The following is a 21461-nucleotide window of genomic DNA, read 5'->3' as shown; positions in this document are numbered from 1 at the left end:
GGTGGTACAGACTCTAGCTGTGCAATATACTGATCAGTTGCTTGATTACACTCTATTACATCTGATCAGCAGATTGCACAGCTAACGTCTGCAAAATATATATATATATATATATATATATATATATATATATATATACACATACAATGTGAGTTGGGGACCTTTAAATTGTTAGCTCCTTGAGGGCAGGGGCTGATGTGCATGTACAATAGATAAGTATGCAAGGCGTTGCATAAAATTGACGTTGCTATATAAGTACCTGTAATAATAAATAATAATGTTCTTTTATTCTTTAGGTGGGTCTGGGGCAGCTGCACTTACATGGGGGACGTGGAGTAGAGCAAAACCATCAGGTATGTCCAAGATAATTTAGTATCTAGCATTATAGAACTTTGCATGATGGTCAGTGCTGGGTGTGTACTGTGTGTGTGTGTGTGTTGTATGATAGATCAGTACTGGGTATGTACTGTGTTTGTATATTTTGGTAGGTCTGGGATTTGTACAATTTATGTGTTATATGATGGTCAGTGCTGGGTGGTACACTGTCTGTGGTATGAAGATCAGTGCTGGATGTGCACATTGTGCAAATTAACTTTGAACACTAACTTTGAACACTAATTCTCTACAGAGGGCGTTTGAGTACTTCAACCAAGCTGCCAACGCCGGGAATTCTCATGCCATGGCTTTCCTGGGGAAGGTAAGAGCCAAAGAGGCTACGGGGACTATAGAGTTAGGCAGAGTTAGGCAATCAGCAGCTGGATAGTTGCCCCCATCCCCATTCAGCAGACACCATTTGTGACCAAAATCTAGAAGCCAAGGACCAGGATCCACACAAGAATGAACGATATGTAAGGGGCTACCTACAATGACTCTGACCTCAGATCCCAGCTTATAGGTGTCCCTCGTGAACTGGATTGGAACATCCCTAGGGAGATGCTTTGTATTATGTGTTAGAGCAGTGGTTCTCAACCTTCCTAATGCCGCGACCCTTTAATACAGTTCCTCATGTTGTGGTGACCCCCAACCATAAAATTATTTACCCAGTAATTATAATTCATGAAGTGTCGTTTTACCTCCAATACTGCTGCTTTCAGCACAGGAGCTGCTTTCAACACAGTAGATGATCTTTACACATCGGAAATATGTGTTTTTCGATTGTCTAAGGCAGGGGTGGGCAAACTTTTTGACTTGAGGGCCGCAATGGGTTCATATATTGGACCCGGGGGCCGGACCAAGAGTAGATGAATGATGTGTATGTGTCATCCATAGTAAGTATAGTAATATTCCCCCATAGTAAGCATAGTAATTAATCCCCCCTATAGTAATTCATCCCCCATATAGCAATTCATCCCCCATATAGTAATTCATCCCCCATATAGTAATTCATCCCCCATAGTAATTCATCCCCCCTATAGTAATTCATCCCCCCTATAGTAATTCATCCCCCCTATAGTAATTCATCCCCCCTATAGTAATTCATCCCCCATATAGTAATTCATCCCCCATATAGTAATTCATCCCCCATATAGTAATTCATCCCCCATATAGTAATTCATCCCCCCTATAGTAATTCATCCTCCCTATAGTATTTCATCCCCCCTATAGTAATACATCCCCCATATAGTAATACATCCCCCCTATAGTAATTCATCCCCCATATAGTAATTCATCCCCCATATAGTAATACATCCCCCCTATAGTAATACATCCCCCCTATAGTAATTCATCCCCCATATAGTAATTCATCTCCCATATAGTAATTCATCCCCCATAGTAATTCATCCCCCCTATAGTAATTCATCCCCCATATTAATTCATCCCCCATATTAAGTCCCCAAGTCCCCCCTGTGTCAATTCACTTACCTTTGCTCCGCGCGTTCCTCTCGCCATGTTCCCGCGCCGTTTGATGTAGCATGAAAATCTGTCTCCTATGAGGATCTGTCCCCCTCGACGTATCTGCGCATGTGCCAGTTTCAGGCATTAGCAGCCGATCGGCGATCTCCGGCACATGCGCAGATACGTCGAGGGGGACAGATCCTCATAGGAGACAGATTTTCATGCTACACCGGTCTTCAGGGCGGACTGTGAGAGGAGCCTAGCTCCGCGGGCGGATTAAAAGGTCCGCCGGGCCGTAGTTTGCCCGTTGCTGGTCTAAGGCGACCCCTGTGAAAGGGCCATTTGACCTCCAAAGGGGTCGCGACCCACAGGTTGAGAACCACTGTGTTAGAGGAAGAAAACGGAACGCATGGAGAATATTTCCCTTGTAATGCAGGCCATAGACGGTTCGTTTTTCATTCGCACCGTTAGTGGGGCAATGTCATCGGCCGATTTTCGCAGTTCCTGCTCATTTCTTTTATCGGTCAATAAAAGAAATAGAAAATTTGCGAAAAACGGCCGATTTTCGCAATCATTGGTGGCAACAGAACAACCAATTTTTTTTTTTTTTTCTGTTTTTCGGCCCAAAAATCGGCAGATAAACAAACCGTCTATGGCCTGCATTACCTGTGTGGTGAGCTATGTCTTCTCTTCTGTCTTTCAGATGTACTCAGAGGGCAGTGACACGGTGATGCAGAGCAATGAAACCGCTCTTCAGTACTTCAAGAAAGCAGCTGACATGGTAAGATGGGCTTCTGGAGGAAGAGAGGGGGTGCAGGGTGGATGGATTGGTGAGGTAAAGTTATGATGACAGGAGGGGAGAGGTCAGGATGATCACAGTGTGCAAGAAATGGGAACTGGGTAGAAAAGAAGGAAATTGACTAAAGAGGAACCCTTTGGTCCTGGATTAATGATCAGAGGCATCCGCTAAACTGATACAATATTGTCAGTGCTGTAACTTTTAGATTGTAAGCTCCAAGGATCAGGGCCCTCCTAGCCCTCTTGTATTGAACTGTATTGTTGCTGTATTGTCTCCCTTTATATTGTAAAGTGCTGAGCAAACTGTTGGCGCCATAAATCCTGTATAATAATAACTAGCAATGTGTTTTATTTAAAGTATAGACTCTCTATAGTAATTCTTGTTTGCTAGAGACCACGGGGTTCTGAAATCTCAGCCTAGATCACATAGGGGTTGATTTATTAAAACTGGAGAGTGCAGAATCTGGTGCAGCTTTCCATAGAAAGCAATCAGATTCTAACATAAGTTTATTGAATTATGTTTTGACCAAAAAAAAAAAAAATGGCAGTTGATTGGTTTCTATGGTAAGCTGCACCACATTCTGCACTCTCCAGTTTTAGTAAATCAACCCCTATGTGATCTAGGCTGAGATTTCAGAAGCAATATTTTTTTTTCCTATTTTATTTAATTTATTTTTCTATTCTAGCAAGAAAAGGGAACTTTTTTTTTTCTAAGAACATACATTTTGATTCTTGTGAAGTGTGATTTTCAGTGATGGGTCCCCTTTAAGCCATCACATCCATTTCAGATTGCAGACACTAGATGGCAGCATGTGACCAATTGAACCTGACACAACTTTATTCTACTAACAGGGTAATCCGGTAGGACAGAGCGGTCTCGGCATGGCGTACCTGTACGGCAGAGGTGTTCCTGTGGTGAGTATTATATCGGGCGGCTGCCCATTGGTATGTTCCTGGCTTCTTTGAGCTGCACTATTCCTGGTGATAGAACACTCAGTGTGTTTAACCTCCTCGGCGGTCTGATTATTTCTGATCTTTTGTGCTGAAAGCGGTACCATTTTTTTGCATGGAAATATGTAGTTATTGTAGGCTGTAATTTTTAGGAATAACTCGCTGAAATCTGTCCGAACAAGAGTCTAGTAAACATCCCGGGGATGATAAAATTTGAAATATGAAATCATAAATTATAATTTAATAAATAATCATAAAAAATAAAAATATAATAATAATAAATTTAATTTAATAATATAATCAAACCAAAAACACTGAAATGTGAAATATAGCGCCAAGTTCGCACATCGCTGAGTTCAGTCGCAGAATCGTTTTCAGTGTCTGATGAGGAATTTCCCCCACGAATCATTATCACTCAATTCTGCAAGTGGTTCTGATTTACTATCGCTGTTCTCTAGCCGGTCTAAAACCGCGTCTGACCTAAAGGGACGCTTTTTGGACGCCATGGACGTTTCTCAGTTTCTAGGCAGAAAGAACAGTCAAAATGCAGGCAGGGCGCCGGACAAAGCACTCGGGACAAAATGTATGTGAAATGCATTGAAACAGCAATGTTTTACTATGTAATAATTATTTTTAAAAAAATTACATTTTTACAAAATTTCAAATTTGCCGCCCGTACATCCCCTAACGTCACAGGGACCGGAACACGGAGGCCGGATGCCAGCATCGGCCGGAGGAGATGGCCGGGGACGCTGCAGGGGACACATCGCGGGAGCGAAGGACAAGGTAAGTGCTGCAGGGACTCCCTGAGCAACGCCGCATGGTAAGCCCGAGTGTAGCTCGGGGGGGGGGGGGGGGTTACCACTCTTGGTACTCAAATTTTACCCCGAGCTACACTCAGGAATACCGCTAAGGAGGTTAATATGATGCTTGAATTAGCTGTGTCCCATAACTTCATATTGCTGCTAGGTTGACTTTTCTCTGTTCCAGATCAGAAAGCCCCTATGGGCTTTAGCCTGTCCTACCTAGTTATACGTCAGTTATGGAAAATATAATAACTAATAACCGGTCTTTCTGGAATTAGTTTTTTTTTTTTTTGGTTCAGATGAGAGTTCATTTCTGTGCTTTTTCTTAACAAAAAAGAGAATTTAGACTTGATCATTAACTGAATCTTCACATATCCAGCAATGTGGAAAAGCCTGTAGAAAGTACTGCAAGTGGTTTTTTTGAGTCTGCGTTTCCACCACTCTCTGATGTTCTTAAAAGAGAAGTTTGGGATTCTAAAAAAAAGAAACACAAATACTCAGCTAGATGGATGCATCATCTGTCCCCTTTCTAAGACTGAGAACTGAGCGATCAGGACTGTTGATTGCTCTGTTCTCAGTCTTCACTGACCCAGTGACTCTCAATCACTGGCTCTCTGCTCTGCCCCTCAAGCGCTAACTACAATGCCAGGCTGACGAGGGGGCAGGAGTGGCTGGCTCAGACTGAGGCAGCTGCCAGTCAGGCATCTGGGTGGTTTCCAACATTAAAGTCAGGATGTCTTCAGAGTCTGGACCGACTCTGTGACATTTTATTTATTTTTTTTAATTTCAGGTACTTATATAGCACCATCAATGTACACAGCACTTTACATATATATTGTACATTCAGATCAGTCCCTAACCTTCAAGGGGCGTACAATCTAAGGTCCCTAACCCTCAAGGGGTGTACAATCTAAGGTCCCTAACCCTCAAGGGGCGTACAATCTAAGGTCCCTAACCCTCAAGGGGCGTACAGTCTAAGGTCCCTAACCCTCAAGGGGCGTACAATCTAAGGTCCCTAACCCTCAAGGGGCGTACAATCTAAGGTCCCTAACCCTCAAGGGGTGTACAATCTAAGGTCCCTAACCCTCAAGGGGTTACAATCTAAGGTCCCTAACCCTCAAGGGGTTACAATCTAAGGTCCCTAACCCTCAAGGGGGTACAATCTAAGGTCCCTAACCCTCAAGGGGCGTACAATCTAAGGTCCCTAACCCTGAAGGGGCGTACAATCTAAGGTCCCTAACCCTCAAGGGGCGTACAATCTAAGGTCCCTAACCCTCAAGGGGCGTACAATCTAAGGTCAATAACCCTCAAGGGGCGTCCAGTCTAAGGTCCCTAACCCTCAAGGGGTGTACAATCTAAGGCCCCTAACTCACATTCATACATACACATACTAGGGCCAATTTAGACAGGAGACAGTTCACCTACCAGCATGTCTTTGGAGTGTTGGAGGAAACCGGAATACCCGGAGGCCCTTGCTCTCTGTGCCTGGTACAGAAGGATTTTTTTAAACCTTTAATAGCCAAGATGCCTACAGTGCTGTCAGGGGGCGTTGGTCTTCATCAAACATTAACACAGGTCCCTTAATGCATTGTGCTCAAGCCCTGAAGAAGGCGGGAGACTTGTTCCCCCTGAAATGTGTTGGCTGTATTTGATGCTCTTAACCATTAAATATTTCTGAACGTCTTCTATACCAGTCACTCCTCCATACACATTCAAGGATCTACTATCTGGTGAGCGTTTCCTTGCGTTGCAGTCAGGTAGCAGCCTAGGACCAAACCAGGGCTCTTCTACACTAGACTCCAATAATGGATTTGCTTCTGTTGAGGAAGAATCACTTTGCAGTAGATCCATGGGAACCAATTTTTGCTTCTGTTGGTCCGGCACGTCAGGCTTGCTGTCTGTACAGAAGCAGTGGCCTCCGCAGAGGTTCAACACATCCCTTGCCAAGTCAAAGCTGCAATCAGCAGGCAGCATGAGCTTTGCTGATTGAGTCCCGGTTCACACTGATACGGTGCGGAATTTGCAGTGTTTTCAGTGTGAATCCCGCCCCGCATCAGAATCGCACCCCGTTCATGCGAACCGTTGCGGGGGTGTATGTCAAGTTAACAACACCCCAAAAGCGGTCCGCGAGACACGGTGCAATGTGCAGAATCGGATCAGGTAGGTATGAATACCCATGCGATCCAATTCTAGTGCAGACCCAAAAAAGGGTCCTGCATGGTTTTTGGTGCGGTGTGAATTGAGCCATACGAAATGTACGGCTCCGATCGCACCGCACACAAATCGCATCTGATTTGTACAGGAATGTGGTGCGGTTCCCCTGTGAATCACATGCGATATACCACACCGCATATGTGAACCCAAGCTGAAGAGCTTTGACTCAGCATGGGGGGGGGTTGGATCTTTGCAGAGAGACCATTTCTTCACCACAGAGACCAAAGGTTCTTCTCTGCAGCATGTTGGAAAGGGACAGGCTTTTCTACTTGGCTGCGGCTGATGTAGAAAATGAACTGTAAGACTTGGCACACCTTCCTATTTTGATGCACCTGAAATGTGTGTTAGCTGATTTTAAACTGAGATTGCAGTTGGTATTTACAGACTCTCTCTTGGCTCAGATGTTGAAGTTTGTTTTGCGCATATTCTATTTAAAAGGAAACAAAACTTGCTTAAACTCCAGAGATGCGGCGTCGCCACCCAGCCGCTGTCATCTTTGGGCGGGCCAGCTTGCAGTTGTCAATCACCAGCCGCTGTCATGGGCCGGGTGTGGGACGTTGTCACCTTCGTGCAAGCACAGATTCGCCGTTGCTGAATTTGTACAGTGAGCTGTGCGTGCGTACAGGCAGGTAAGATGCATCAATGAAGAAGAGACAAAGCATGTCTCTTCTGCATTAAACGTCCTGCCTGTCCACCCATTCTTGCCATCCAGCCTAAAGCTCCACTTTAAATTTTGTATACAGTGTGTGCCCAGAATGTGCATACAGCCTGATACTCCTGTATTTTACTTTTTTTTACTTTTCTTTTATTAGTCACTCAGCCACATTGACGGGTCATTTTTAATCTATAAGTTTAGACCTTTTACTCATGTAGTGCTTCCCTTTCCCTGTATGGTAAAATGCATCAAGGATCTTCTGTCTCAGTCTAACTTTTTTTTTTTTGTTTTGTTTGGTTTTTTTATTTTTGTTTGTTTTCTCTTTATTTTTTTTTGTCTTTTTGTTTTTTGTTTGTTTTCTTCCCCCTCTCAGAACTATGACCTGGCATTGAAGTATTTCCAGAAGGCGGCTGAGCAGGGCTGGGTGGACGGGCAGCTTCAGCTGGGCTCCATGTACTACAGTAAGTGTCGCTCTGGACATTATCTCACACATTAGCAGGAGGGTGTTCGGCGTGGTAGTGAGCTATGGATTGGTAGAGCGAGTTCAGCGGGTAGTCTGATGGTGATGTCTTTGATAGAGCTTCGACTCAGCATGGGGGGGGGGGGTTGGATCTTTGCAGAGAGACCATTTCTTCACCACAGAGACCAAAGGTTCTTCTCTGCAGCATGTTGGAAAGGGACAGGCCTTAGAGGGGCAGAGGGCAAGACATTAGAGGGGCAGAGGGCAAAGTATTAGGAAGTATGTCTGTTGGGGCGAGCAGCATTTCTCCTATGTGGATTTCTTTGCTAAGTATTAGCTCTCATGTACACTTGTATTTTTACAGCGGCTATTTTTGGCATTTGACTTTTTTTTCTACAGTCAGTAAACTCCCCAGCATGTTTTCCTATGTGTCCGTACACACGTAAACTGTATCAACGTTTTTTGGCTGGAAATAAACCCAGGACTAGTGGGTTTCTAGAGGAATTTTTCAGCTGTAAAAATGCAGTACAATGCCGCAAACTGGCGTTTTTGAAATTTTTTTTGACAAAAAAAAAAACGCAAAAAAATGCGGCTAAACGCAAATGCAAAAACGCTAAAAAAAGCTGAAAAACTCACGTTTGTAACGGCTTACACAGCTAACATTACCAGCGTTATCAAAATGTCCCAGTCCAGCCAGTCCAGGAGGACTTAGGAAGCGACTGTCACATAGCAGCAGTGATCCCTGCAGGAGATGGGTCTAGTTTATGACAGTCTACCAGCATAAAATGATAAGTGGCAGCTGAGTTGATGAGTTATGTCATGATTACAGATATAAAATAGTGCGGAGTCTGGTGGGAAATGATTGAGAAATGCAAGACGTATAGATCTTCTTTTTAGGTGGTGTTGGCCAAAAGAGCCAAAAATCCTTCCTCTAGGATACTGCAAATCATGCAAGTGAAAATACATGTGCTTAGTAGGAATGTAATGTTGTTTGGTGACACTGACTTGTGTGTTCTCCTCGTAGATGGTGTCGGAGTGAAGAGAGACTACAAACAAGCCCTGAAGTATTTTAATTTGGCATCCCAGGGGGGACACATTCTGGCATTTTACAATCTGGCTCAGATGCATGCCACGGGTACTGGGGTTCTCCGATCCTGCCAAACCGCTGTAGAGGTAACTGAGACACACCATTCCGACAGAACATCATATGTAACAAACTTGACCATATTTATTTGCATAGCGGCCCACAACTACAAACCACAGGTCAGTTTTTATTGGTCCATCATTGCAGTCATTTACTAATTAAAAGTACGTACATTAAGCATCGTACAAGATGATGAGACAGATATACAGTGGGGATCGAAAGTTTGGGCACCCCAGCTAAAAATGTGTATTAATGTGTATAAAGAAGCCAAGGAAAGATGGAAAAATCTCCAAAAGGCATCAAATTACAGATTAGACATTCTTATATTATGTCAACAAAAGTTAGATTTTATTTCCATCATTTACACTTTCAAAATAACAGAAAACAAAAAAAACTTTTGATCCCCACTGTACATCGATCAGCCATAATATTAGGACCAGCTACCTAATATTGAGTAAGTCCTCACTTTAATGCCATAACAGCCCTGACCCATTGAGGTCACTCCTCTAGACAAAGCGTCACACTGTCTCTGCTGGCTTGCCTTCTCCCCATCCTGGTGCCATCTTCTCCCCAGGTAGGTGATGCATACAGTCCCGGCCATCCACATGATGTAAAGAAAAACATCGTTCATCAGGCCAGGCCACCTTCTTCCATTGCAGCATGGTCCAGTTCTGATACTCACATGCCCATTGTAGGCCCTTTTGACCATGGACACAGGTCAGCACGGGCACCCTGACCGGTCTATGACCACACAGCCCCATACACAACAAACTGCAATGCATTGTGTGTTCTGATACTTTTCTATCACAAACAGCATTAAAGTATAACTAAGTGTAAATTTCTACATCTACAAATGGCGGTATATATACTGGAGTTTTAAATAATTTTTTATTTATACTAGTAATGGCGGCTATCAGTGACTTATAGCGGGACCGCGGCGGGCATTCTAACACTGGGAGGGGGAACTGACTAGCTGTCACTGACATCCCCAGTGACACCAATACAGTGATCAGTGCTAATAAAAAGCACTGACACTGTGCTAATGGCTCTGGGTAGGAAGGGGTTAACATCTGGGGCGATCAAAGGGTTAACTGTGTGCTGCGTGTGTTTTTACTGTGTGATACTTGGTGATCGCCGGGAGCTGGCAGGCAAACACTGGCCGGGACCCGGTGATTGACAGCTGAAGCCGCCAATGCTGGTGCGGGTAGGGTACACGCCCGCCTCCTACCCGTGAATACAAAATCACAAAAATATATACATGATTTTGCGCAGCCCTGCCACCCTGTAGTAGTAGTTCTCCTATAGGGCGGTCGGGAAGCGGTTAAAAAAAAAACAAACAAATTGTACGGTTGCACATTACAGGGTGTGCAGCCCCTGCCATCCTCTGAGACTGCTTAGCAAATGGTTTAGTAGATAAAAGGTCAATGGCAAGTTGGAGTCTGTGGACAGATATCTGCCTTCCTGCCCTCTCCAGTCTGTGCTCCTGACCCGAGCTCTCAGTCCCCTTCACTTGTCTTCCTTCTTCTCTGCCCAGCTGTTCAAGAACGTGTGTGAGCGCGGCCGTTGGTCTGAGAGGTTGATGACGGCTTATAACAGCTACAAGAACGGGAACGCCAACGCGGCTGTAGTGCAGTACTTGTTGTTGGCTGAACAAGGCTACGAGGTGGCACAGAGCAACGCGGCCTTCATCCTGGACCAGAGTAAGAAATTGTCTACTTCTGTGTGATGCATGAGGCTCCGTGCAGAAAGTCCTGTCACATTTGGGGTTACATTTGACACCCTGCCTATTATTTATTACAAGTATTATAGAACACCAACTATTTATGCTGTGCTTTGCATACTGTACATACACATCAGTCCGTGCCCTCAAGGAGCTTGCAGTCTAAGGCCCCTACCTCACATACAGTGGGGCAAAAAAGTATTTAGTCAGCCACCAATTGTGCAAGTTCTCCCACTTACAAAGCTGAGAGACGCCTGTAATTGGCATCATAGGGAGACCTCAACTATGAGAGACAAAATGAGAAAACAAATCCAGACAATCACATTGGCTGATCTGGAAAGAATTTATTTGCAAATTATGGTGGAAAATAAGTATTTGGTCACCTACAAACAAGCAAGATTTCTGGCTCTGACAGACCTGTACCTTCTTCTTTAAGAGGCTCCTCTGTCCTGCACTCATTACCTGTATCAATGGCGCCTGTTTGAATTTGTTATCAGTATAAAAGACACCTGTCCACAACCTCAAACAGTCACACTCCAAACTCCACTATGGTGAAGACCAAAGAGCTGTCGAAGGACACCAGAAACAAAATTGTAGACCTGCACCAGGCTGGGAAGACTGAATCTGCAATAGGCAAGCATCTTGGTGTGAACAAATCAACTGTGGGAGCAATAATTAGAAAATGGAAGACATACAAGACCACTGATAATCTCCCTCGATCTGGGGCTCCAGGCAAGATCTCACCCCGTGGGGTCAAAATGATCACAGGAATGGTGAGCAAAAATCCCAAGACCACATGGGGGGGACCTAGTGAATGACCTGCAGAGAGCTGGGACCAACGTAACAAAGGCTACCATCAGTAACACACTACGCCGCCAGGGACTCAGATCCTGCTTAAGCCAGTACATGTCCGGGCCCGTCTGAAGTTTGCTAGAGAGCATTTGGATGATCCAGAAGAGGATTGGGAGAATGTCATCTGGTCAGATGAAACCAAAATAGAACTGTTTGGTAGCAACACAACTCACCGTGTTTGGAGGAGAGAGAATGCTGAGTTGCATCCAAAGAACACCATACCTACTGTGAAGCATGGGGGTGGCAACATCATGCTTTGGGGCTGTTTCTCCGCAAAGGGACCAGGACGACTGATCCATGTACAGGACAGAATGAATGGGGCCATGTATCGTGAGATTTTGAGTGCAAACCTCCTTCCATCAGCAAGGGCATTGAAGATGAAACGTGGCTGGGTCTTCCAACATGACAATGATCCCAAACATACCGCCCGGGCAACGAAGGAGTGGCTTCGTAAGAAGCATTTCAAGGTCCTGGAGTGGCCTAGCCAGTCTCCAGATCTCAACCCCATAGAAAACCTTTGGAGGGAGTTGAAAGTCTGTGTTGCCCAGCGACAGCCCCAAAACATCACTGCTCTAGAGGAGATCTGCATGGAGGATGGGCCAACATACCAGCAACAGTGTGTGCCAACCTTGTGAAGACTTCCAGGAAACGTCTGACCTCTGTCATTGCCAACAAAGGATATATAACAAAGTATTGACATTAACTTTTCATATTCACCAAATACTTATTTTCCACCATAATTTGCAAATAAATTCTTTCCAGATCAGCCAATGTGATTGTCTGGATTTGTTTTCTCATTTTGTCTCTCATAGATGAGGTCTCCCTATGATGCCAATTACAGGCCTCTCTCATCTTTTTAAGTGGGAGAACTTGCACAATTGGTGGCTGACTAAATACTTTTTTGCCCCACTGTACATACATACACATACTAGAGGCAATCTAGACAGGAGCCAATGAACCTACAGCATGTCTTTGGAAAATAGGAGGAAACCCACACAGGCACAGGGAGAACATGTAAAAACTCCATGCTGGTTGTGTCTTGTCTCGAATTTGAACCAAGGATCCCAGTGCTGCGAGGCAGAAGCGCTAACCAGATGTACCTGTCATTAGGCGGTGTGCGTTAGTCTAAGCGGTCAAAGGTAATTAATAGTTGAATTTGATAAACAGAACATCACTTATCTCCACATTCACAAGCCCTTTGCCCTGTGATACCGACCTGAGTTTTTTTACTGTTTACTGTACAATTATAGACACTGAGATTCTGAATCACCATCTGCTGCATATCCATAAACTGACATGCATTCAGCGATAAAATATTTGTGTCCAGGTTACTGCATAAATTTAAAGCGGTATTGAACCCAAAAGCAAACATTGCTTATATTGCAGCTTACCAGTTCTTAGATATGTGGTGGCTGCATTCATTTTTCTTTTTTAGATTTTCTTTTCATCTGTTAATCCAGGCAGTAAGACTGTAGTTTTTCAACAGAACAAGCTCTCCTGCTGATGTAGCAGTTGCAGGGCTGAGACAAACCATTTACCTCTGATGGGTGCTTACAGTGACCAGCTTTTATGCATTTATGAAAAAAGTTTATCCCAACAGGAAAAAAAAACTGCTGCTGTAACTATATGTGACGGGAGTCACTTTGGGTGGGGGGCCAATGGAACACAGCTCACTTTGGAGAGGTGGGGAGACCCCTGTCTCAGCTCCCCATATCCCTCTTATGTGTAAATCACCCTGTGCCTGTTAGGGGTGCAGGGTGATCTGTCCTAATATTGGAGGGGGGGGGGGTGTCTCCAGCAGCTCTCCCTCATGATGGGACTGTCTGTTGGTGTGTCTCTTGTTAGTAAATGTAGATTGCCCCACCCTGTGTCATTATGCAGGGAGGGATTTGTCCCCTGAGTGTATATATCTTGTATCTGTGTTCCAATAAAGTAGTCTACCTTCTGGATTACTTCAAGACTGGTGTCATCTAGTCTTGTATGGCCAGCTGTGGTGTCTGTTGTCGGTGTTCGGATGGGGAAGCTTCAATTTATTAGTGTATTCAAATCTGCTAGTACATCTAATACTCTAATATCTAATGCTAGTACATCTAATACTCCCATAGAGTAGCAATGCTGCTGCCAAAGGTGCCCACTGTGCTCCTTCATCCAGAGTGGGGATGCTCTAATACAGGAGGTGTGTTACTGGTCAGATCACCAGGTGAAAACAGGGGAGGGGGAGCCTTAAAGAAAACTAATGCAGCCGCCACATCTGATGATTGGTAACCTGCAATATATTACATTTTGAGTTTAAATGTGCTGTAAAACCGGCTTGGAATCTCTAGAGATAAAACCCACCCCTGTTATAGAATGTGCACCCTGTAGCAGTTCTGCATGGCCAGGAGGAGGAGGGACAGGAAGGGCAGCTGCTCTGGACTCCACTTCTATAGGCTGACAGGGCAGTGGCAGCAGTTTAATCACTGGTGACCCTGCAGGAAGGTTCCGTGCTGTCATTGCACACTCCTGGGTCTAAGTGAGACCTAGCTGACAGACCGGAGCTGTACTGCAATGCTGAGGCAAGCAGTGGCAGTTGGGAATGGGATCCTAGCTAGGGAAGACCATCAGGCACGTGTAGGGGAGGGGGGGAGTTGGTGCAGGGAGATACAGTTTGGCATCTTTGCAGGAAGGTTCCGTGCTGTCATTGCACACTCCTGGGTCTAAGTGAGACCTAGCTGACAGACCGGAGCTGTACTGCAATGCTGAGGCAAGCAGTGGCAGTTGGGAATGGGATCCTAGCTAGGGAAGACCATCAGGCACGTGTAGGGGAGGGGGGAAGTTGGTGCAGGGAGATACAGTTTGGCATCTTTGCTCTGGGCACAGGATGACCTTGTCTTGGCACTGTAGATACAGTCATGTCCCAAAAATCTTGCCCTCCTTGCATTTCTGTCAGATAACGCACCACTTCACCCAGAAAATTGTTGCAATTACAAATGTTTCCTCATTCTCATGTTTATTTCTTTTGTTTGTATTGTTATGCCACAAAAAAATGGAGAAACAAGCCAAAATTGACAGATTCCACGCAAAACCCCCAAAATGGACTGGACAAAGTTATTGGCACCTTCTCAAAATTGTAAGAATTAATTGCATTCCAAGTTTATGATGCTCCTGTAATTTGTAATTAAACTCACCTGTATCAATTAATGGGTGCTGACAATATAGAAATCACACCGGCAACCAGTTAAAATGGTGAAAAATTTACTCAGCCTTCCTATTGTGTGTCTCTGTGTGCCGCATGGAGAAGAGAAACAGCAACAGACTGTCTAAGGATTTGAGAACAAAAATTGTGGAAAAGCATGGACAATCTCAAGGTTACAAGTCCATCTCCAGAGATCCCAATGTTCCTGTGTCCACTGTGTGCAATATTGTCAAAAAGTTTACAGCCCATTGCACTGTAGCTAATCTCCCTGGACGTGGAAAAATTGATCAAAGATTGCAACAAAGGATTGTTGGAATGGTGGCTAAAGAACCTCAATCAACTTCCAGACAAATTCAAGTTGACCTTCAGGCACCGGGTACAACTGTGTCAGCTCACACTATACGTCGCCATCTGAATGAAAAGGGGCACTATGGTAGTAGACCCAGGAGAGGACCCCACTGCTGACACAGAAATATGGTAGTAGACCCAGGAGGACCCCACCGCTGACACAAAAATATGGGAGGAGACCCAGGAGGACCCCACCGCTGACACAGAAATATGGGAGGAGACCCAGGAGGACCCCACCGCTGACACAGAAATATGGGAGGAGACCCAGGAGGACCCCACCGCTGACACAGAAATATGGGAGGAGACCCAGGAGGACCCCACTGCTGACACAGAAATATGGGAGGAGACCCAGGAGGACCCCGCCTCTGACAAATATGGGAGGAGACCCAGGAGGACCCCACCGCTGACACAAATATGGGAGGAGACCCAGGAGGATCCCACCGCTGACACCGAAACATGAAAAAGCCAGATTGCAGTTTGCCAAAACTTACCCAAGGAAGCCAAAATCCTTTTGGGAGAATGTACTGTGGACAGACAAAACAAAATGACAGCATTTTGGTAAAGCCCATCATTCTACTATTTTCAGAAAAAGAAATAAGGAATTTAAAGAGAAGAATCCCATCCCTACAGTCACACATGGTGGGGGGGTCACTGTTGTTTTGGGGTTGCTTTGCTGCTTCAGGCACTGGATGTCTGGGCCGTGTGCATTGCAATATGAAATCTGAAGACTACCAAAGAATTCTGGGGTGCAATGTAGGGCCCAGTGTCAGAACAAAGGGTCTCCGTCAGAGGTAATGGGTCTTCCAGCAGGACAATGACCCAAAGCACACATCAAAAAGCCCACCGAAATGATTCCAGACAAAGAACTGGAGAGGACTGAACTGGCCAGCAATGAGTCCAGATCTCAATCCCATAGAGCTCCTGTGGAGAGATCTCAAAAGTGCAGTTGGGAACAGGAACCCTTCCAATTGGAAAGCAGTTGGTGAAAGAAGAGCGCTCCAAAATTGCAGTAGAGAGGTGGAAGAAACTCATTGATGGTGAAGGATATCAGTTATTGTTTTCCAAGGGGTATGCTACCAAATATTAAATTTAAGGGTGCCAATAATTTTGTCCAGTTCATTTTTGGGGTTTTGCATGGAATGTGTCAGATTTGGCTTTTTGTTTCTCCACCTTTTTGTGTCACCAATACAAACAGAAGAAATAAACATGAGAATGCCCAAACATTTGTAATTGCAACAATTCTCTGGGCGAAGTGGTGCGTTTATGACAGACATGCAGAGGGTGGGGGGGGGGGGGGGTCAGTATTTTTGGCCATGACTCTGATCCGTGAGAGAAATGACAGAAGTGTAAAGGGATGAATGGATTAATTTCACTGTTTATAAGGCTTCAGAGGGGTTTAGTTGTTGCTTCTAATTGTTTCATTAGACTTTGGAAATACAGTTAATATCCAGGCAAACCGTGAAATACACAGATACATGTAAGCCAGATGTTTTATCTGCCAAAGAGTCCATCCAGTCATGAGATTTTTATATCTGTCAGACAGTAAAGCCAGGCTGGTGACCTGATTTTTCTTTCCTGCAGTTGGGCAATAATGCTTAGTCATCTCCCAGCCCCCACTCTATGATTGGACAGCAGCCCATCTGCCTCTCACTCTGCTTTCTCCTTCTATCAGCATGTTCCTTTTCAGCACATGTGCTGCCCCTCCGTCTCCCACAGCTTCAGAGGTTTAACGTTCTACATCTTTGTCCACAGAAGAAGCCTCCCTGGTTGGTGAGAATGAGACTTTCCCCAGAGCTCTGCTACATTGGAACCGAGCGGCCGCTCAAGGTTAGTGCAAATATTTTACATGATGGTAAATCTGCCATAGAAAGTACACTTTATTGCCAAAAGTATTGGGACGCCGGCCTTTCCACGTACATGAAATTTAATGGCCTCCCAGTCTTAGTCCGTAGGGTTCAATATTGAGTTGGCCCCGCCCTTTGCAGCTATAACAGCTTCAACTCTTCTGGGAAGGCCGTCCACAAGGTTTAGGAGGGTGTCTATGGGAAGGTTGGACCATTCTTCCAGAAGCACATTTGTCAGGTCAGGCACTGATGTCGGGGGAGGAGGCCTGGCTCACAGCCTACGCTCTAATTCATCTCAAAGATGTTCTATGGGGTTGAGGTCAGGACTCTGTGCAGGCCAGTCAACTTCCTCCACCTCCATGCTCCAGGCTCTTCCATGTCTTTATGGACCTTGCTTTGTGCACTGGGGGGGGCAGTCATGTTGGAACAGGAAGGGGCCATCCCCAGACTCTTCCCACAAAGTTGGGAGCATGAAATTGTCCAAAATGTCTTGGCATGCTGACGCCTGAACAGTTCCCTTCACTGGAACTAGAGGGCCAAGCACAACCCCTGAAAAACAACCCCACACCATAATCCCCCCTCCACCAAACTTTACACTTGGCACGATGCAGTCAGGCAAGTACCGTTCTCCTTGCAACCGCCAAACCCAGACAAGTCCATTGGATTGCCAGACAGAGACAAGTGATTGGTCACTTAAGAGAATACAGCTCCACTGCTCTAGAGTCCAGTGGCGGCGTGCTTTACACCACGGCATCCGATGCTTTGCATTGCACTTGGTGATGTAAGGCTTGGATGCAGCTGCTCGGCCATGGAAACCCATTCCATGAAGCTCTCTACGCACTGTTGTTGTGCTCATCTGAAGGCCACATGAAGTTTGGAGGTCTTTAGCTATTGTCGTGTTACGTGGTCTACCACTTGGTGGCTGAGTGGCTGTTGTTCCCAGTGGCTTCCACTTTGTTATAATCCCACTAACAGTTGAGCGTGGAATATTTAGTAGCCAGGAAATGTCACGGATGGACTTATTGCCCAGGTGACCACCTATCACGGGACCACGCTTGGAGTCACTGAGCTCCTGAGAGCGACCCATTCTTTCACCAATGTTTGTAGAAGCAGTCTGCATGCCTAGGGGCTTCATTGTATACACCTGTGTCCATGGAGGGGATTGGAACATCTGAATCACATGATTGGGAGGGCGTGGCCAATAATTTTAGCAATATAGTGTATATGTCCAGCTAACACTGGGTTGTGTGGGGTTTTTTTATTTCGTTTTTTATGAAAAGTGGAAAGATCAGAACCCCTTTTGGTGTTTTCTGCTATCCAGGGCTCCATTACTTCCACTCATTTACTGCTGGGAACAACGATTTTACCCGTCAGGAAATGAGGGGAAATATGCTAAAGGTAAACAGAGAAAAAGCTGACGGGTTCTAGCCTAGCCCTATTTTGTGTTGCTGTTGGAGAGTTCCCCTTCATTTCCTGTCTGAGGAAACTGTTGTCACCAGTACAGGAAGTGAGGGAACATTTTTTTCTAAGACCTTGTTTACACTTGTGGTTGAGAAGCAGTAAAAAACATGTGGTTGAGTCCGGTTTTTTACCGCCACCCAACCGCAACCCATTAAGGTGCAAAGGCAGCAGATGAGTGTGTATGTGTGTGCCAAAAATGATCCCTGCCTTCGCATTCAGCGGGCTTTACTGCCCACCAAACCCGACCCATTCAGCTGAATGTGGATGCCCTTCAGCCATGTGTAATGCAGGTGGTTATGGTGCACTGGTGCAGGGTTTGAGGGGTAAAACAGGCAATGAGGTGGTGATATATAACATCTCCTCACCACCTCTCAAATGCCCCCCTAACAGCGATCTGCTTGCAAATCGCTCTTCAGAGGGCACCACATGTGTAAAGAAACCCTAACAGAGGTGGTAATCCTTCCCACTCTATTCAAAGCTAGAAAGAAAGTCTTGGCTGGACATACACCTTTTATGCCTTTATGTTTTTGAGTAATTTTCATGGAAATAATCATCTGGCAAGAATTGTAGAAATCTGTATTAGTGGTCATGTAATAAATATAGCAGCTCGGCTTTGTGGAGTCTTCACTGCAGTCATTGGTGTCTTGCAGGGTACACGCTGGCCCGGCTAAAGCTGGGTGACTATCATTACTACGGCTATGGGACAGAGGTAGACTATGAGACGGCGTTCATTCATTACCGCCTGGCGTCGGAGCAGCAGCACAGCGCCCAAGCCATGTTCAACCTGGGATACATGCATGAGAAGGGTCTGGGCATCAAACAGGTCAGTGAGGAGTGAGATCATTTACACAGCAAGTGACTAAAGAAGAAGAAAAATATGTGTGTGTGCGTGTGTATGTATGTACAGTGGGGATCGAAAGTTTGGGCACCCCAGCTAAAAATTTGTATTAATGTGCATAAAGAAGCCAAGGAAAGATGGAAAAATCTCCAAAAGGCATCAAATTACAGATTAGACATTCTTATAATATGTCAACAAAAGTTAGATTTTATTTCCATCATTTACACTTTCAAAATAACAGAAAACAAAAAAATGGCGTATGCAAAAGTTTGGGCACCCTGAAGAATTTATAGCATGCACTGCCCCCTTTGCAAAGCAGAGACCTGCCAGTGTCATGGATTGTTCTCAATCATCGTCTGGGAAGACCAGGTGATGTCAATCTCAAAGGTTTTAAATGCCCAGACTCATCTGACCTTGCCCCAACAATCAGCACAATGAGTTCTTCTAAGCAGTTGTCTAGAAAACTGAAACTGAAAATAGTTGACGCTCACAAAACTGGAGAAGGCTATAAGAAGATAGCAAAGCATTTTCAGATGTCAATATCCTCTGTTCGGAATGTAATTAAGAAATGGCAGTCATCAGGAACAGTGGACGTTAAAGCAAGATCTGGAAGACCAAGAAAAATATCACACAGAACAGCTCGCAGGATTGTGAGAAAAACAATTCTAAACCCACGTTTGACTGCGCGATCCCTCCAGAAAGATCTGACAGACACTGGAGTTGTGGTACACTATTCCACTATAAAGAGATACTTGTACAAATATGGTCTTCATGGAAGAGTCATCAGAAGAAAACCTCTTCTACGTCCTCACCACAAAAATCATCGTTTGAACTTTGCAAACGAACATATAGACAAGCCTTAAACATTTTTGAAACAAGTTCTGTGGACCGATGAGGTTAAAATTGAACTTTTTGGCCGGAATGAGCAAAGGTACGTTTGGAGAAGAAGGGGCACAGAATTTAATGAAAAGAACCTCTGTCCAACTGTTAAGCATGGGGTTGGATCAATCATGCTTTGAGGTTGTGTTGCAGCCAGTGGCACAGGGAACATCTCACGAGTAGAAGGAAAAATGGATTCAATAAAAGTTCAGCAAATTTTGGATGGTAACTTGATGCCATCTGTGAAAAAGCTGAAGTTAAAGAGAGGATGGCTTCTACAAATGGATAATGATCCTAAACACACCTCGAAATCCACGGGGGATTACATCAAGAGGCGTAAACTGAAGGTTTTGCCATGGCCTTCACAATCTCCTGACCTCAACATAATTGAAAATCTATGGATAGACCTTAAAAGAGCAGTGCGTGACAGACAGCCCAGAAATCTCAAAGAACTGGAAGACTTTTGTAAGGAAGAATGGGCAAAGATACCTCAAACAAGAATTGAAAGACTCTTGGCTGGCTACAAAAAGCGTTTACAAGCTGTGATACTTCCCAGGGGGGGCAGTACAAGATATTAACTCTGCAGGGTGCCCAAACTTTTGCAGACGCCATTTTTTTGTTTTCTGTTATTTTGAAAGTGTAAATGATGGAAATAAAATCTAACTTTTGTTGACATATTATAAGTATGTCTAATCTGTAATTTATGCCTTTTGGAGATTTTTCCATCTTTCCTTGGCTTCTTTATGCACATTAATACAAATTTTTAGCTGGGGTGCCCAAACGTTCGATCCCCACTGTGTGTGTGTGTGTGTGTGTATGTATATGTGTGTGTGTATATATGTATATATATACATATATGTGTGTGTGTGTGTGTGTATATATGTGTGTATATATATATATATATATATATATATATATATATGTGTGTGTGTGTGTATGTATATGTGTGTGTGTATGTATATGTGTGTGTGTGTGTATGTATATGTGTGTGTGTGTGTGTATATATATGTATATATATATGTGTGTGTGTGTGTATATATGTGTGTGTGTGTGTGTGTGTATATATATATATGTGTGTGTGTGTATATATATATGTGTGTGTGTATATAAAATGTGTGTGTACACACGCGCACACACACACACACTCGTGCAAAAGTTCATTAATTTCAGTGCAGCAACTTAAAAGGTGAAACTAATATATGAGATAGACTCATTACATGCAAAGCAAGATAGTTCAAGCCGTGATTTGTCATCATTGTGATGATTATGGCTTACAGCTTGTGACGTGAGTGACTTTTGGGGGTGGGGGGACCTCTGTATCATATTCTCATTATGTTTAAGGCACCCTGTGCCTGTTAAGGGGTACAGGGTGTGTATGTGAATGTCTGAGTCCTGTGTATAGTGTGTGTTCCTTTGTTCTCGGCCACATGGCTGTCCATTGTCTGTTTTCCATGTGCTACCCCCCATTGTGCTGTGTCTT

At 44.5% G+C, this 21461-nt stretch overlaps 1 protein-coding gene across 4 annotated transcripts in view; it reads left to right on the top strand.

Annotated features, from left to right (window-relative positions):
* SEL1L (SEL1L adaptor subunit of SYVN1 ubiquitin ligase) overlaps positions 1-21461 on the top strand; it is an 80963-nt gene that overhangs the window by 46684 nt on the left and 12818 nt on the right. For 3 of the 4 annotated variants that reach the window (XM_089665855.1, XM_089665856.1, XM_089665852.1), the window contains exons 11-19: positions 297-353; positions 629-697; positions 2540-2617; positions 3487-3549; positions 7634-7721; positions 8745-8893; positions 10399-10564; positions 16712-16786; positions 18915-19087. In XM_089665855.1, the coding sequence (XP_089521981.1) occupies positions 297-353; positions 629-697; positions 2540-2617; positions 3487-3549; positions 7634-7721; positions 8745-8893; positions 10399-10564; positions 16712-16786; positions 18915-19087 (918 nt within the window). The remainder of the gene's footprint in view (positions 1-296; positions 354-628; positions 698-2539; positions 2618-3486; positions 3550-7633; positions 7722-8744; positions 8894-10398; positions 10565-16711; positions 16787-18914; positions 19088-21461) is intronic. The other variant, XM_089665853.1, reaches the window with a different exon arrangement.

This window comes from Staurois parvus, unplaced genomic scaffold (genome assembly GCF_062004578.1).
Source record: "Staurois parvus isolate SC_StPar_1 unplaced genomic scaffold, SC_StPar_1.0 ptg002372l, whole genome shotgun sequence".
Lineage (NCBI taxonomy): Eukaryota > Metazoa > Chordata > Amphibia > Anura > Ranidae > Staurois > Staurois parvus.
Note: the sequence above shows the minus strand (reverse complement) of the source record. Positions and strands in the feature narration are given on the sequence as shown.